Source organism: Bombina bombina, chromosome 1 (assembly GCF_027579735.1).
Source record: "Bombina bombina isolate aBomBom1 chromosome 1, aBomBom1.pri, whole genome shotgun sequence".
NCBI lineage: Eukaryota > Metazoa > Chordata > Amphibia > Anura > Bombinatoridae > Bombina > Bombina bombina.
This window is the reverse complement of record NC_069499.1, coordinates 134642238-134659968: the sequence shown is the minus strand read 5'-3', so window position 1 is coordinate 134659968 and position 17731 is coordinate 134642238. Positions and strand designations below refer to the sequence as shown.

General features: G+C 42.9%; 1 protein-coding gene across 2 annotated transcripts in view; it reads right to left on the bottom strand.

The window, feature by feature from the left end:
- TXNDC16 (thioredoxin domain containing 16) overlaps positions 1-17731 on the bottom strand; it is a 381032-nt gene that overhangs the window by 257821 nt on the left and 105480 nt on the right. For both annotated transcript variants that reach the window (XM_053697616.1, XM_053697617.1), the window contains one exon: positions 9761-9835. In XM_053697616.1, coding sequence (XP_053553591.1) covers positions 9761-9835 — 75 coding nt within the window. The remainder of the gene's footprint in view (positions 1-9760; positions 9836-17731) is intronic.

Here is a 17731-nt window from a genome sequence, read left to right as displayed (position 1 = left end):
AGGAATTAGGACAAAAAGAAGGAACCACAATCTCCTGATAAATATTCTTGTTTTAAACAACCTTAGGTAGGAAACTTAATTTAGTACGTAAAACCACCTTATCAGAATGAAAAATAAGATAAGGAGAATCAAACTGCAGAGCCGAGAGTTCCGAAACTCTTCGAGCAGAAGAAATAGCAACAAGAAACAAAACCTTCCAAGATAACATCTTGATATCTAAGGAATGCATAGGTTCAAACAGAGCCCGATGTAAAACTCTAAGAACAAGGTTAAGACTCCAGGGAGGAGTAACAGGCTTAAACACAGGCCTAATCCTAACAAAAGCCTGACAAAAAGATTGCACTTTTGGCGCATCTGCCAAACGTTTATGCAACACAATAGACAACGCAGAAATCTGACCTTTCAGAGTATTAGCTGACAAACCCTTCTTCAGACCCTCCTGGAGAAAAGACAAAATCCTAGGAATCCTGACTCTTCTCCAAGAGTAGCCTCTGGATTCACACCAATACAGATATTTACGCCATATCTTATAGTAAATCTTTCTTGTCACAGCTTACGAGCCTGAATCATGGTCTCAATGACTGACTCTGAAAACCCACGCTTAGATAAAATCAAGCATTCAATCTCCAAGCAGTCAGCTTCAGAGAAACGATGATGAAGAAAAGGACCCTGAAGTAGAAGGTTCTTCCTCAGAGGGAGTCTCCACAGAGGTAGAGACGACATTTCCACTAGATCTGCATACCAGATCCTGCGAGGCCACGCCGGCGCTATGAGAATTACCAACACCCTCTCCTGCTTGATCCAAGCAATGACTCTTGACAGGAGAGCGAAAGGAGGAAATATGTATGCTAGACTGAAAATCCAAGGAACTGGCAGAGCATCTATCAAGAAAGCCTGTGGATAGCTTGACCTCGAACCATACCACAGAAGCTTAGCATTATGCTGAGAAGCCATGAGATCCAGTTCTTGCTGCCCCCAATTGAGGATTAAACTGGAAAATACTTCCGGATGGAGTTCCCACTCTCCCTGATGAAAGGTATTTCGGCTCAGAAAATCCGCCTCCAAATTGTCCATTCCTGGGATGTGGATCACAGAAAGACAAGTTGTGAGACGCCAAAGTGAAGTTGTCTGACTGGAACCTGATAAACCGGGCTAAGGCTAGCTGAGGCCAGGCCAGTAGAGCATTGAAAATCGCTCTCAGTTCTAGAATGTTTATAGAGAGAACTGATTTCTCTAGAGTCCAAAGACCCCGAGTCTTCAAAGACCCCAAAGGCTGACATCCGTGGTCACGATCACCCAGGAAGGTCTGCGAAAGCAAGTTCCCTGGGAGAGGTGATCATGAGACAACCACCACAGAAGAGAGTCCCTTGTCGCCTGATCCAGAACTATTTGCGGAGACAGATCCGCATAGTCCCCATTCCATAGCCTTAACATGCATAACTGTAGAGGTCTGAGATGGAACCAAGCAAACGGAATGATGTTCATGGATGCTACTATCAGACCAATTACCTCCATACATAGAGCCACTAACGGCCGAGGAGAGCACTAAAGGACAAGACAAGAGTCGAAGATCTTTGTTTTTCTGGCCTCTGTCAGAAATATCTTCATTAGTAGGGAGTCTATTATGGTCCCTAAAAACACTACTCTTGTGGCAGAAATCAGAGAACTCTTTCCCAGATTTACCTTCTAACCGTGGGAATGAAGAACAGACAACTAGATCTCCGTATGAGAGTTTGCTTGTTGAAAAAACGGCGCCTGAACCAGAATGTCCTCCAGATAAGGCGCAACAGCAATGCCCCGAGACCGGATCACTGCCAAAAGAGCCCCCAGGACCTTTGAGAAAATTCTGGGAGCTGTGGCAAGGCCGAAAGGAAGAGCCACAAACTGGAAATGATTGTCTAAGAAAGCAAACCTTAGTAACTTGTGATGATCCCGGTGAATGGGAACATGAAGGTACGCATCCTTTAAGTTTATGGTTGTCATAAACTGACCCTCTTGAATCAAAGGAAGAATGCAACGTATAGTCTCCATCTTGAAGGATGGTACACTGAGGAACTTGTTTAAACACTTTAGGTCTAAAATAGGTCTGAAAGTCCCCTCTTTTTTGGAAACAACAAACAGATTTGAATAAAATTCCAGGCCCTGTTCCTGTGGAGGAACTGGAACTATAACTCCCAGGGCAAAAAGATCCTTGATACAATTTAAGAAGGCCTCTATCTTTATCTGGTCTACAGATAATCTTGAGAGAAGAAACCTACCTCTGGGAGGAAAAGTCTTGAATTCTATCTTGTACCCCCTGAGATACAATTTCCACGGCCCACAGGTCTGGGACATCTCGTATCCAAGCCTGAGCAAATTGACTTCTTAGGGTTAACGGAGCATGAGAGGAAACGCAGGGCACTGTATGTGCAGATGAATAGGAATGGGACACTTGAGAAGAAAGCTGCGGGACATCTGAAACAGGAGGCTCATGAACAGCATCTGCCTTAGCTAATGATGGCTCACAATAAAAAACTATTTTTATAAGCTAAAGTTCTTTCAATACATCAGAAATATGCACACTCTTACAGAAAGTGAAAAAAAACGCCAAAAAAACTCCTACAGCAAACAAAAAAGCAATTTTTTTTAAAACAACTTTCTTGAAAACAGGCTTAAAAACAAACAATAACCCGTCCCCCAAAAAAAGTACATAATCCGTTACTAAAAACGGATCCTTACTGAGCCATCAATAAAATAAATGACTTCTCACACTAACAGTGTCTGCAAAAACTGCCATAAAAACCTGCACCCTGACAGGAATAAAAAACGTTCCCCTGCAGCGTTTCAGCTGAATAAGTGCCAAATTATTCCATGCTACATAGAAAAATAAAATTGGCACTTACCTTAATATTCATCAGCAGGACAGCTCACCTGGTTTGAGAGGATGCCATCCCTCACATGGACCTGTGGAAATACAGAAAGACTGAGTAAACTTACTCAGGCTATCTAAATAGGGCAGCAAAATGTTTTGGGAAAACACAGTGAGGATTATACCCCACAAGTTCCCAATTGCTGAAAAGCCACCACTGTCTTACTGAAGAGACTGATATGGGCTAAGGCAAGACTCTTTAGAAAGATCAGAGCAAACCTACTCTGCTTTAAAATAAAAATAAAAAAACACCAAAACTTCACCTCCTCCTTGCACTGCAGGCAAAGAGAATGACTGGGGGTTATAGGTAAGGGAAGTGACATATATAGCAGCTTTGCTGTAGTGATCTTTGCCTCCTCCTGCTGGCCAGGAGTGATATTCCCACTAGTAATTGATGATTCCGTGGACTCACCATATCTTAGGAAAGAAATAAGGAGGCTCACATTGCAAGGCCGCCAACTCAGACTCTGCAAGCCGATGCAATAGCTAACAGGAAGAGAACCTTCCAGGAAAGAATCTTAATATCAATAGAATGTATAGGTTCAAACGGAACCCTCTGCAACACCTTAAGAACCAAGTTTAAGCTCCAGGGAGGAGCGCACTGTCTAAAAACAGGCCTGATTCTAGACAGGGCCTGAACAAAAGACTGAATATCAGGAAGGTCAGCGAGTCTCTTGTGCAAGACTGATAACGCCGAAATCTGTCCCTTTAAGGAACTGGCGGTGAGCCCCTTCTCCAGCCCATCCTGAAGAAAGGTCAAAATCCTGGCAACCTTAACCTTGTGCCAAGGATAACCATGCTTCTCACACCAAATAAGTCCTCCACACCTTATGATAGATGCTACGAGTGACCGGCTTCCTGGCCTGAACGAGAGTATCAATCACTCTCTCAGAAAATCCCCTCTTGGCCAAGACTAAGCATTCAATCTCCACACAGTCAGCCTCAGAGAATCTAGATTTTGATGTTGAAAGGGAACATGTTCCAGCAGATCCCTGCGACAGGGTAACCTCCATGGAGGAGAAGATGACATCCCCAACAGATCCGCAAATCACGTCCTCCACGGCCACAAAGGAGCAATCAGAATAGCCGAAGCTTGCTCCTGCTTGATGCGGGCCACTACACGAGGTAAAAGTGGCAACGGTGGAAAAATGTAAACTAGGTTGAACCCCCAAGGCACCGCTAAGGCATCTATCAGCTCAGCCTGGGGATCCCTTGAGCTCGACCCGTATCTGGGTAGCTTGCAATTGAGTATGGACACCATGAGATCTATCTCTGGCGTTCCCCATCTGTGACAAATCTCCGCAAACACCTTGGGGTGGAAGACCACTTCCCCGGATGGAAGGATTGTCTGCTGAGAAAATCCGCTTCCCAGTTGTCCACAACCGGAATGTGGATCGCTGAGAGCGAGCAGCTGTGGGATTCTGCCCATTCCAAAATCCGAGACACCTCCCTTATTGCTAGGGAGCTTCTCGTTCCCCCCTGATGGTTGATGTAAGCCACCGAGGTAATGTCGGTCTGGAATCTAATGAAGTTGAACGACCCCAGAAGAGGCCACGCCTTCAGAGCATTGTAGATTGCTCGAAGTTCCAGAATATTTATCAGGAGAAGAGACTCCTCCCGGGTCCATTTTCCTTGTGCCATCCTGGCACCCCAAACAGCACCCCACCCTGCCAGACTCGCGTCCGTGGTCACAATCTCCCAGGACGGTCTCAGGAAGGATGTCCCTTGTAACAGTTGTTCCAGACGGATCCACCAAGAGAGGAAATTCCTTGTCCGAACATCCAGGGGAATCTGCTGTGATAGATCTGTATGATCGCCGTTCCACTGTCTCAACATGCACAACTGAAGAGGTCTGCGATGGAACCTGGCAAATGGAATGACATTGATAATGGACACCATGAGCCAGATCACCTCCATAATCTGAGCCACTGAGGGACTGGAGGAGGACTGCAGGGCAAGACAGGTGGATGCAATCTTCCTGCGTCTTTGATCTGTGAGAAATATCTTCTTGGATATAGAGTCTATTATCATGCCCAGGAACTCCACCCTGTTGCTGGGAACCAGGGAACTTTTTCCTGAATTTATCTTACAACCGTGAGATTAGAGCAAGAGAAAAAGAGCCCTCGAATGATCCTCTGCAAGACTGAACAACTGCACCTGGACTAGGATGTCGTCCAAATAGGGCGCCACAGCAATGCCTCTGGATTTGGCAACTGCAAGTAGCGCCCCCAGAACCTTTGTGAAGACTCTCGGGCCGTTGCCAGACCAAAGGGATGGGCCACAAACTGGAAGTGTTGGTCCAGAAACGCAAATCTCAGGAACCTGAAGTGATCCCTCTGGATTAGAACATGAAGGTAAGCATCCATCAAGTCTATTGTTGCCATGAACTGTCCCTCTTGAACTAGGGGCAGAATAGATCTGATTGTTCCATCTTGAACAATGGAACAGCCAGAAATTTGTTTAAACATTTTAGTTCCAGAATCGGGCAGAACGTGCCCTCCCTTCTTTGGGACCACGAAAAGGTTTGAATAGTACCCTAGACACCTTTCAGCTGGGGGTACTGGTACGATTACTCTGAGAGAAGAGAGATCCTTCACACATTCTAGAAAGGCGTCTCTCTTTTCTGGTCTTGAAGACTGGTTTGACAGGAGGAATCTGCCCCTGGGTGGATGAGACCTAAACCCTATCCTGTAACCGTGGGAGACTACCTCCAGAACCCACGGGTCCTGAATGTCCTGCAACCAGGCTTCTGAGAAGAGAGATAATCTGCCCCCTACTTGGTCCATCGACCGGTCGGGGGCCACCCCTTCTTGCCAATTTAGTTTCTTGGGCTTCTTGTTCTGCTTGGAATTGTTCCGAGACTGAGCTGGCTTCCAAGTTCCCTTAGACTGATCTGCTTTCGCAGCGGGCTGCTGGAGTTGGGCCTTATCCGCATGAAAGGGCCGAAAAGTAGATCCTTTAGGCTTAGCCTTCTTATCCTGTGGTAGGAAAGCGCCCTTGCCTCCCCGTAACCGTGGATATAATCGAGTCCAAACCTGGATCGAACAAAATCTTTCCCTGAAAAGGAAGGGACAACAGCCACGACTTAGAGGTCATGTCCGCAGACCACGACTTTAGCCACAGAGCCCTGCGGGCTAGTACGGAAAAACCGGATACCTTTGCATTCAAGCGAATAATCTGCATATTGACGTCACAAATAAAAGAATTAGCGACCCTCAAAGCCTTAATTCTCTCCTGTATCTCGTTGATGGGAGTCTCCTTCTCGGCCATTTCACACAGAGATTCACACCAATATGTCGCAGCTCCGGCAACCGTGGCTACCACCGCTGCCGGTTGAAAAACAAAACCTGTGTGCTGAAACATTTTCCTTAACATGTTTTTCAACTTTTATCCATGGGCTCTTTAAAGGACAAACTATCCTCAAGGGGAATTGTTGTCTGCTTCGCGAGCGTAGAGATAGCACCATCCACTTTAGGGACAGTCCCCCACAGCTCAAACTGAGAGTCCAGAACGGGGAACAGTTTCTTAAAAGAAGGGGAAAAGGATGAACCTACTCTCTCCCATTCATTCTTAACCCCTTAAGGACCAGCGACGTACCCTGTATGTCACTGGCCGTTTTTTGGGACTTGATTGTTTTATAGCTCGGTCTTGCCACCAGCGTTGAGACTGCTCTATTCCACAAAGCCTGCTGGAGGGAGGGCATTAATAGCGTGTTCTTGCTAGACTTGTGCTATTATGTCCTGAAAAAACCCTTAACGACCAGTGACATACAGGGTACATTGTGGTCATTAAGGGGTTAATAATATTAGCCATCTTAACAGGAACCTGGAAGGTCTGAGGCACCACCCTATACTCATATACTTTATCAAGCTTAGGAATCGAGGGTCCCTCCGGTAGTTTTGGTTCCAGAACCTCCAGCATAGCAAGCACTTGCTTCAGCAAAAAGTGCAAGTTTTCCATCCTAAACCGAAAGTCAGGCTCCTCTGCAGCCGGAGGCTTAGATGACACGGATTCCGACCCAGAAGGGACTTCCTCCGAAGAGTCGGATAAGTCCTCACAGCGGATAATGCCGCCATGAAGCACCCTACGCTTGCGCTTAGCAGAAGGTGGTAAAGCATTAATCACCTTCAACACTGTCGTTTGCAGTTGATCTGCAAAATCTAACAGCCAGCGAAGCTCTCCCGAATGAGTAACAGTTGGGCCCTGGGGCGCTGCATGTGCAATAAGAGATGAATGCAGGGAACGCACCTCACGGGACGGAGAACCCTCAGGTGGACGGCTCAGTAGTACTAGACATCCACTTTTTTCTAGATGGCGCAACTCTATCAAGGCAAGTGGAACATAGTTGAGCAGGTGGATCTACCAGAGCGTCCTCACAATAAACACAGGTATTAGACTTTGTTAAAGAGGGAGTACCCTCTAACGCGTCAGAGTCCTCCATAGCTTGCGCTTTATTATGGACTAGAACAAATAAATAAAATTGGCACCTTTATTCTCCTATGACCCGGACTACAGAAACCGATTAGTCTCCTGCATCGCCGATCAAGCAGAGGAAGTTGTATAGGCCACACCAGGTCACATGGGATGCCACGCAGGACCGCCCCTGCACTAGGTAAAAAAACGCGCCAAATCAGCCGCACAAATACTCCCGGAAAAGAACCTGAAGTTCCACCCATTGCCAGAGCCTCATCTTGCACATAACGCAGCAATGACCCAAAAAATATTATGTATAACCCCCCCTGTTCAATAATCACCATACCAGGAATATTAACCCTTGATTCTATAAAGATAAAAGGTATCACACTATGACCCTTTCTTCTTGCGTTATCATTATAGTATAATAAAAATGAAATGATCTTACCAGAATCTATGCCGTGGAACAGGAACACGGCCCTTCAAGTGTGATAGGGTAAAAGTATCGCACCTGACATAGACTTGAGTGTAGAGAGCAGGCAGCAAAACTCGTCAACGCTGATTGCTTATGGAGCTGTTAATATGAGTCAGGATGGTTTCGCAGAAAGACTCTCCCTGCATCTCTGGACTCTGAGTTTCATCCAGGCTCTCACTGAGAGGCTGACAGGACTACTTAAAACTCCAGTCCTATTCTGAAGAGTACTACCCTACATAAGAGACTACTCCGAATCTTCGACACTTCTCTGCCAAACTCCTGAGACGAAAGGCAAAGAATGACTGGGGCATGAGGGGAATGAAGGGAGGTATTTAGGCCTTTGCTGCGGTGTCTTTGCCTCCTCCTGGTGGCCAGGTTCTTAATTCCCACAAGTAATGAATGAAGCCATAGACTCTCCTCCCCTTGGTGGATGGAAATAAACAACAAAAAATATGGAAACTAATTTCTGCCAGCCGAGAGCTATTACTGTAATGAACACTTAATTCTCAGGGAAATTAGACCCTTTACTGGAATTGTGAGACACTCCTATTTTAAATACATCATCTTAGGGCATATTTCTATAGTTTGGGGTAATAGGGATTTGCCAGACTCTTTAAAAAACAGACTGGTGCTATGAGGTTCCTCTATGCCTTATGTAGGTGAAGGGGGTTACCACCTTGCCCCCATGTTTCATATGCAAAATGTGATTGTTATTTATTGCCATAGTGATTATCTCTAAGAAACAACTGCTGGCCAAAAAGACATGCCAATCACCTGTTAGGGTTTCTATAGAGCCCAAAACACCCTAAAAGCAATTAGTAGACAGATGCTCTTAAGCACCTAGGACTCCTTAATTAACAGTGGGGTGTAACCATTTCATATGAAGAATGATGTATATAAAGTGTATGCTGTCTTTACAGGACATGGAGTCCTTTCAAACCTTAACCCCCATATTGTAAATATATTAGGCAGTCAAATGCCATTCTGTCTTAAATCGCCTACCAATGAGTGATTACCACCATGCTAGAGGGTCATGTGACCCCATATTAAAAAATAATTGCCCTGTTTCGAATTAGCCATTAAATGTAAAAGGGAAGGCTATAGGAAATTAGAGCCCCTATTTTTACCTACATAAAAAGCTCTCTGGTGCAGGTGATCACATGTATCCTGATCAAGTCCCCACTGGTGCATGGAGTTGGACACTGCTTTCTATATAAGAATTTCACCCCTAACTGAAAGGGCTGATTCATCTCTTTCACAAGTGGGGTTCATACCCCACATAAAACATGCAAGAGCTGAGACTGGGCTGTGCAAGAGCCCTGCTCCATCTCTCAGAAATAGAAGCAATCAATTAGGAATGAACAACAGCTCAGTGGCTCATCACATATTACATAACATCACATGTGACATATAGATAAAGGGACCTCCTGTCTCTTGTTACCCTCCTCCTCAACATGGTACCACAGTGGCCTAGAAATGCATAAGATAAAGGAGTTAATATGTCCAGTACATATGAATGCATATTGATAATACCACAACAGCTAGCTCCTCTCTCTGTCACTGGAACTATAATGTATACTCCAAGTGTCCGTCCATTCACCTCTAAATGTCTAGTTTATATGCCCATTAGTGCAGGGCTGAGCTCCCACTGAATCAGTATGTAAAGTAATGTTATGTTTAAGTCTCTGATAATGTTATGTTCTGTCTGTATAGCAATGCCGTGACTAGTTGTTATGTACTTTGTATCCCTGCTCATGTACTCAATGCTAATGTAAAAAACGATTAAATGACATCACTAAGTATAGGCATCTGCTGTACTCCAACTTCAACATGTCTCAACAGCAATGTTTTTATTCTTAGGAAAAACTGTAACAACACTTTTGCATAACATTTCTCCCCTAATTTAAACATTATACAAGTTCAGATAATATAAAAAGATCAGTTTAAACAATATATTTACTTACAATAAAACATTTGCAACAATGGCATTTACATCAAACAGTGCGTCAGTGGGAAATTCCCTTAATAATTTAGCGCCCCTGCAAGAAAAGAAATGTCATGCTGTTAAACACTGTTATTATATATTCAGTTGCATTTTGCCTTTGTCTTTACTTACAATACAACAATAACATGACTAATATCTGGAAAAAAGTAATTTATACTTACCTGATAAATTCATTTCTTTCATGGTGGTTAGAGTCCACAAGCCATTACTCATGGGAATTACCCTTCTCTACCACTAGGAGGAGGCAGAGTCCCAAACCCCAAGAGTCCCTCCCACATCACATATATGTGCACCTAAAAAAAAGCAAAGAGGCAAAAAAAATCAAACTGATACAACTGCCTGAAGAAACTTTCTACCAAAGGCTGCTTCAGAAGAACCAAAAACCTCAAAATTGAGAATTTAGAAAAAAGAAGACCAAATAGCTGCCTAGCAATTTAGATCAACTCAAGCCTTATTCTTGAAAGTCCAAGATGTAGCAACTGAGCTAGTAGAATGAGCAGAAATTCACTAAAGCTGAGGCTGACCTCCTTTCAAAAAAGCTTGAAAATCAAAAAAGTTTAACAAAAAGGCTAAAGAAACAGCAAAAGTCTTCCAAACCTTCCTAGGATGAGAAAGAAGAACAAACTAAAAGTTTGTATAATGGCCTAGTAGCAGCAATGAAATATTCAAGCACTCAAACAATATACAAGTAATGCAAAGATCGCTCAGAAGCATACCTAGAATTAGGACACAAAGAAGGCACAACAACCTCTCATTTAAAGTTGTCTGTAGAAACAACCTTAGGAAATAAATCAAAATAAGGACCAAAAAAACAGCCTTATTCTGATGAAACGTCAGATAAGAAGGATCACAAAAAAGAGCAGGTAACTCAGAAACTCTTCTAGCAGAAGCAATAGCCAAAAGAAATATCACTTTACAAGAAAGTGAAAAAAGTGGAAAAAGGTCCAGTCAGAAAGCAGGAGCCTGCAAAAAAAAAAAAAAAAACAGCAGAAAACTGCCCCTTCTGAGAACTGTCAGATAGACCCTTATCTAGACCATCCTGCAAAAATTGCAGAATTCTGAAAGAATGCCAGAAAAAAACATGATTAAAAGATCATGAAATAAAAAAACAGATTTTCTTAGTTACAGGTTTACAAGCCTGAATCAGGGTTTCAAACAGAATTAGAGAAACCCCTATGTCTAAGGACTAAGCAATCAATTTCCATGACACCAAGTTCAGAGAGGAAAAAACAGACCTTAGGAGGTCTGACCGTAGATGAAGAGGCCAAAGAGGACTACAAAAACACAACAATAAAATTTTTTTTTTTTTTTTAGAGGGACCATGATTAAAAAAGCTTAAAGAAACGCACGAAGTTCAAAACAAAAACTGGTAGACTAGCCTCTAGACTAGGATACCAGACTCATTACGCTCTACAAGAAAGAAAGAAAAACAGACAAAGAGAAATTTGGTAAACCAATCGAAGATAATCTTTAATCACTGATTGTGCCTAAACAGAAAAAAAGGTTTGCAAATGGAGTAAGCTACTGATGTGAAAAAAGTAGAATTCCAGGACAGACACACCTTCTGCAGTCTATTCTGCATGAATCCATCAACAATAAACAATAAACACATTAGGATAGAATCTTAATGTCTCCTAGAAGAGACACCCTCTAAGGTGGATATGGGTATAGTTAAAAGACCATAAATAAAAAAACCTACACTAAATTAACAACCTGATAAGGGATAATTAAGATCCCCTAAACACTGATTTACCGTCAACAATGCTCCTAGAAACTTAAAGAAAAAAGGAGCTGCAACCAAATCAAACAAAGTCGACAAACAAATTGTGAATGTCTAAGAATGCCAAACAGAGCAAACATAGGTAAGTTCTAGTGAATAGGGATGTGCAGGTAAAGATCCTAATACAAATTGCTTCCAATTTGAGACCAAGTGACCTTATAATACAGAATAAATAGAAAAGACCCCTTATTTTTTGGCACAGAGATCTAGTACAGCCCTGAGACAAAAAAAGGGACAACCAATACCATGTCCTTCAGCCTTGCAAACGATAAAAGCAGCCACTTTAACAGGAGTCTGCCTTTTTTTTAGGGCTGCAACTTACGATTATTTTCATAATCGATTAATCAGCCGATGATTTTTTCGATTAATCGTCTAATTGGATACAAAAAAAATTACTAATTGTTTCCTATATTTTAAAAAAAATCCACATACTGAGTTACAATTATAAACTTCAGACTAAAACTTTACATTAACACAGCTGTTTGTCCAATTTCTAAGCAGCAGAGAACATTTTAATAATTTATCGAAGAAAGTGTCATTTCTTCAGGGTAGTCACATGAAAAGATATAATACAATATTTACAAAAATGTTAGGGGTGTACACACACACACAGGTATACCCCGCTCATACAGGGGGTTAGGGACCGGAACCCTGCTGTAAAGTGAAAACTGCCTTAAAGTGAAACAAGGCAGTTTTAGCTTTCTTTTCACTTGCCAGTGTGTTTAAAGACTTGAAAACATGTTTTAACTAACATATATTGGGGGTGCAATAGTACTATGTTGAGTTTAACACTAGCACAGCATTCAATAAATACTGTACCTGTAAAATAGTGACAATTACTGTAGTATAATTTGCCAGACTATAGCACTGAGTCGCAGATTGCACTGTAATGATGTAAACAGAGTGAACTGTGCATAACAAAATGGTTCCAGTCGGGGGACATCCGGGCGGCGGCCATCTTACAGGTCGCACTGAGCTTCAGCTCCTCAAGCTCTCTCCAGTGTTTCTATCTTTATCATCATATTTTGGGCAATACCCTGCTTAAAATAGTAGAGAGGCTTGTCTGAAGAGGTCTGCAATCCAGATATAGGGTTTTGGATAGTGACTGGGCTCTGCTGCCCTCAGTACCGGACTTTTCATTTTGAGGCCTCCCCCTATAATAGAAGCCTCAGCCTGTCCCCACAACTAGCTGTGCCTTAAGTGCGCAGTCCTAACCCGCAATAACTTACGCTCCACATCTAAAGTGGGAACCTGCTATTCTCACAATACAGCAATCGGCAGGGGCTTTATCATTAGAACAGCTCAACACCACTACACCAGAAATATGGAGGCTCTGGATAAGTGGGAGCGTACAGTGACCCAGGCGATATCTGACAGCTACCGGAGCTTAGAGAAGGAACTCTTCAAGCTCCTTACAACTTCACGGCACACAAAAGGAATTCACCTTGCAAAACCAGACCTATCAGCCACAGAATCTGAGGGGGATTCAGAGCCTGCCGCAACTGGTTTGCTAAGTGAAATTGAGGCCATAGAGAGGGCTTCCCATGCCGATTCATGCTGTAGCAGAGCAATGGAGGAGCAGCCACAGGTACACAGCTTACTCAGCTCCTCTCTGGATCTCACCGCAGGAGACGTGATGACTTCCCCGCCTAACGTATTCGCTCCCATACCCGCCCTGATGGACTTACCTTTTAGCAATGAAACGCTGAGCCCAACTAACCAGGGGACCCTGATCCCAGAAACCTGTGTTGCGCCGGCCTCTGCCTTGCCTCCGGGTGGTAAAAACACAGAGGGAAGTTCATATGAGCTCACTGATCTAACGCTGCAGACTTGGATTACCTTCACAAAATGGATATGCTGTGCGGATCCCACGACTCCATGGAGGCTATTGGTTTTGCAAACCTCTGATCTGCAATGCGCGGAACTCTCATCAGATGAGGCGGAGAGCTGTTGGGGTAGCGCTCCTCAGAAGCGATGTTCCTGTTCTTGGCTGCACCAACACCTTTCAGATGGCCAAATTCTGAAAACAGTGAACTGGGACCCTGGCGGTTAATCAAGCTAAGTAGCGTTGCTCACTTCCACGCAGGTTTCTTTGACCCAATATGAGCTTGAGAGACCCGTTATCACACCCTATTCACTAAGAGTTCAGTGGACTTTCGGTTTATTTTGTTGACATAGGGCTGTGATAAAGCGATATAAAGCGCAGAAGTGTGCTACTACCCTCTCCCTTACACTTTATAGACGTGCCCCACTACATTTGTTGAACATTCTGCTAACTGCTGTATTACATGTTAAAAACCTTACATCAGATCACACAGGACTTCCGTTGAGACCTATAGCCATCCTCAGTTGGTCAGCACCTTATGCCTCTCTCGTTATAAAGGTACTGATTAGAGATTTAGAGGGAACTCTTTATAAAGGCATCGGGTCTGCATTGAGAAACACAAAGCTTGTAACTCGCTCCTACAGAGAGGTTGTTTAAGGTCTAATTTACACTTGAATGTGTTCTCATCCCTGTATTGTATTGAGACTGATATATTATAGAGCCTGACCATGGTTAAAATATACCACTACAGAGGAGGAAACTCTACTTATTAAATTCATTGAATACTCTAATAATTCCAACATTAAATTTCTAATAGTCTCATGCCTCTAGTATAGTGTACAGTCCTATATCTGTATAGTATGTTAGACAATATTGCACTGTATATTCCTTCCTTCTATTGTCTATATGCCATGTTATCTCTATATATTCTGTATCAACACAGAGTTTTATGTATGCCTTGTTTCTTTGTTTTATTATTTTTACTTATTCAGGTCCAAGAGTGACCATGTTGAACATTAGAGCATCTTCTTGAGTCTTTTAATCTGCATGGGCCCATGAGTGGCCCCTTTAAACTATGGAGGTGCATTAATTCTCTATATAATTAAACAGAAAATGTGAGGTTTATCTTTAGTACCATCTGCATACCTGTGAAGTAACAGATTTGATTGTGCATTATGGTTATACAATTTCTATGTCACTTCCTTATTTTTATGTATGTGATTTTTGTACTTTAATATGCTTGTTATCACACTCTCCTAACCTCAATAAAAATTTATTTAAAAAAAAAAAAAAAAAATGGTTCCAGTCACTTTTCACGCAATCTCACGATGATTACAGCACTGTTTCAAATCCTTGGAGGTTGAACTTCAGCTCCACAAAGTGCTGTTTTAGCAAAGCGCTGTAAAGTGAGCTATACCTGTATATATGTGTATATATATATATATATATATATATATATATATATATATATATATATATATATACACACACTTACAGTATATACATATATATTTATATGTTAATATGTGTATATACACATAACACATAAATATACAGTCATGGACAAAAATATTTGCACCTCTGCATTTCTGTCGGATAATGCACTACTTCGTTGCAATTACAAATGTTTAGGCACTCATGTTTATTTATTATGTTTGTATTGGTATTACACACAAAAAAATCGGAGAAAAAAAGCTAAAAACATAATTTATGTAAGAATTTACCTAATAAATTCATTTCTTTCATATTGGCAAGAGTCCATGAGCTAGTGACGTATGGTATATACAATCCTACCAGGAGGGGCAAAGTTTCCCAAACCTCAAAATGCTGATAAATACACCCCTCGCCACACCCACAATTCAGTTTAACGAATAACCAAGAAGTGGGGTGATAAAGAAAGGAGTAAAAAGCATCAACAAAGAAAAACATAATTTATGCTTACCTGATAAATTCCTTTCTTCTGTAGTGTGATCAGTCCACGGGTCATCATTACTTGTGGGATATTAACTGCTCCCCCACAGGAAGTGCAAGAGGATTCACCCAGCAGAGCCGCCACACAGCTCCCCCCCTCTACGTCACCTCCAGTCATTCGACCAAGGACCAACGAGAAAGGAGAAGCCAAGGGTGTAGTGGTGACTGGAGTATAATTTAAAAAATATTTACCTGCCTTAAAAAACAGGGCGGGCCGTGGACTGATCACACTACAGAAGAAAGGAATTTATCAGGTAAGCATAAATTATGTTTTCTTCTGTTAAGTGTGATCAGTCCACGGGTCATCATTACTTGTGGGATACCAATACCAAAGCAAAAGTACACGGATGACGGGAGGGATAGGCAGGCTCTTTATACAGAAGGAACCACTGCCTGAAGAACCTTTCTCCCAAAAATAGCCTCCGAGGAAGCAAAAGTGTCAAATTTGTAACATTTGGAAAAAGTATGAAGCGAAGACCAAGTTGCAGCCTTGCAAATCTGTTCAACAGAGGCCTCATTCTTAAAGGCCCAAGTGGAAGCCACAGCTCTAGTGGAATGAGCTGTAATTCTTTCAGGAGGCTGCTGTCCAGCAGTCTCATAAGCTAAACGAATTATGCTACGAAGCCAAAAAGAGAGAGAGGTAGCAGAAGCTTTTTGACCTCTCCTCTGACCAGAGTAAACGACAAACAGGGAAGACGTTTGTCGAAAATCTTTAGTTGCCTGTAAATAAAATTTAAGGGCACGAACTACATCCAGATTGTGCAAAAGACGTTCCTTCCTCGAAGAAGGATTTGGGCACAAGGATGGAACAACAATCTCCTGATTGATATTCCTGTTAGTGACTACCTTAGGTAAGAACCCAGGCTTAGTACGCAGAACTACCTTATCCGAGTGAAAAATCAAATAAGGAGAATCACAATGTAAGGCTGATAACTCAGAGACTCTTCGAGCCGAGGAAATAGCCATTAAAAATAGAACTTTCCAAGATAACAACTTTATATCAATGGAATGAAGGGGTTCAAACGGAACACCCTGTAAAACGTTAAGAACAAGGTTTAAACTCCATGGTGGAGCCACAGCTTTAAACACAGGTTTAATCCTGGCCAAAGCCTGACAAAAAGCCTGAACGTCTGGAGCTTCTGACAGACGCTTGTGTAACAGAATGGACAGAGCTGAGATCTGTCCCTTTAAGGAACTAGCGGATAACCCCTTTTCTAAACCTTCTTGTAGAAAAGACAATATCCTAGGAATCCTAACCTTACTCCAAGAGTAACCTTTGGATTCGCACCAATATAGGTATTTACGCCATATTTTATGGTAAATCTTTCTGGTAACAGGCTTCCTAGCCTGTATTAAGGTATCAATAACTGACTCAGAAAAACCACGCTTTGATAAGATCAAGCGTTCAATTTCCAAGCAGTCAGCTTCAGAGAAGTTAGATTTTGATGTTTGAAAGGACCCTGAATCAGAAGGTCCTGTTTCAGAGGTAACGACCAAGGTGGACAGAATGACATGTCCACCAGATCTGTATACCAAGTCCTGCGTGGCCATGCAGGCGCTATTAGAATCACTGATGCTTTCTCCTGTTTGATTCTGGCAATCAATCGAGGAAGCATCGGGAAAGGTGGAAACACATGAGCCATCCTGAAGGTCCATGGTGCTGTCAAGGCATCTATCAGGACCGCTCCCGGATCCCTGGATCTGGACCCGTAGCGCGGAAGCTTGGCGTTCTGTCGAGACGCCATGAGATCTATCTCTGGTTTGCCCCAACGTCGAAGTATTTGGGCAAAGACCTCTGGATGAAGTTCCCACTCCCCCGGATGAAAAGTCTGACGACTTAAGAAATCCGCCTCCCAGTTCTCCACTCCCGGGATGTGGATTGCAGACAGGTGGCAAGAGTGAGACTCTGCCCAGCGAATTATCTTCGATACTTCCATCATTGCTAGGGAGCTTCTTGTCCCTCCCTGATGGTTGATATAAGCTACAGTCGTGATGTTGTCCGACTGGAACCTGATGAACCCCCGAGTTGCTAACTGGGGCCAAGCCAGAAGAGCATTGAGGACTGCTCTCAATTCCAGAATGTTTATTGGAAGAAGACTCTCCTCCTGATTCCATAGTCCCTGAGGCTTCAGAGAATTCCAGACAGCGCCCCAACCTAGTAGGCTGGCGTCTGTTGTTACAATTGACCAGTCTGGCCTGCTGAATGGCATTCCCCTGGACAGATGTGGCCGATAAAGCCACCATAGAAGAGAATTTCTGGTCTCTTGAATGGAATGAAGGACACAGCATGCACTTTGAAGTTTTGTTAACCTGTCCTCTGTCAGGTAAATCTTCATTTCTACAGAATCTATCAG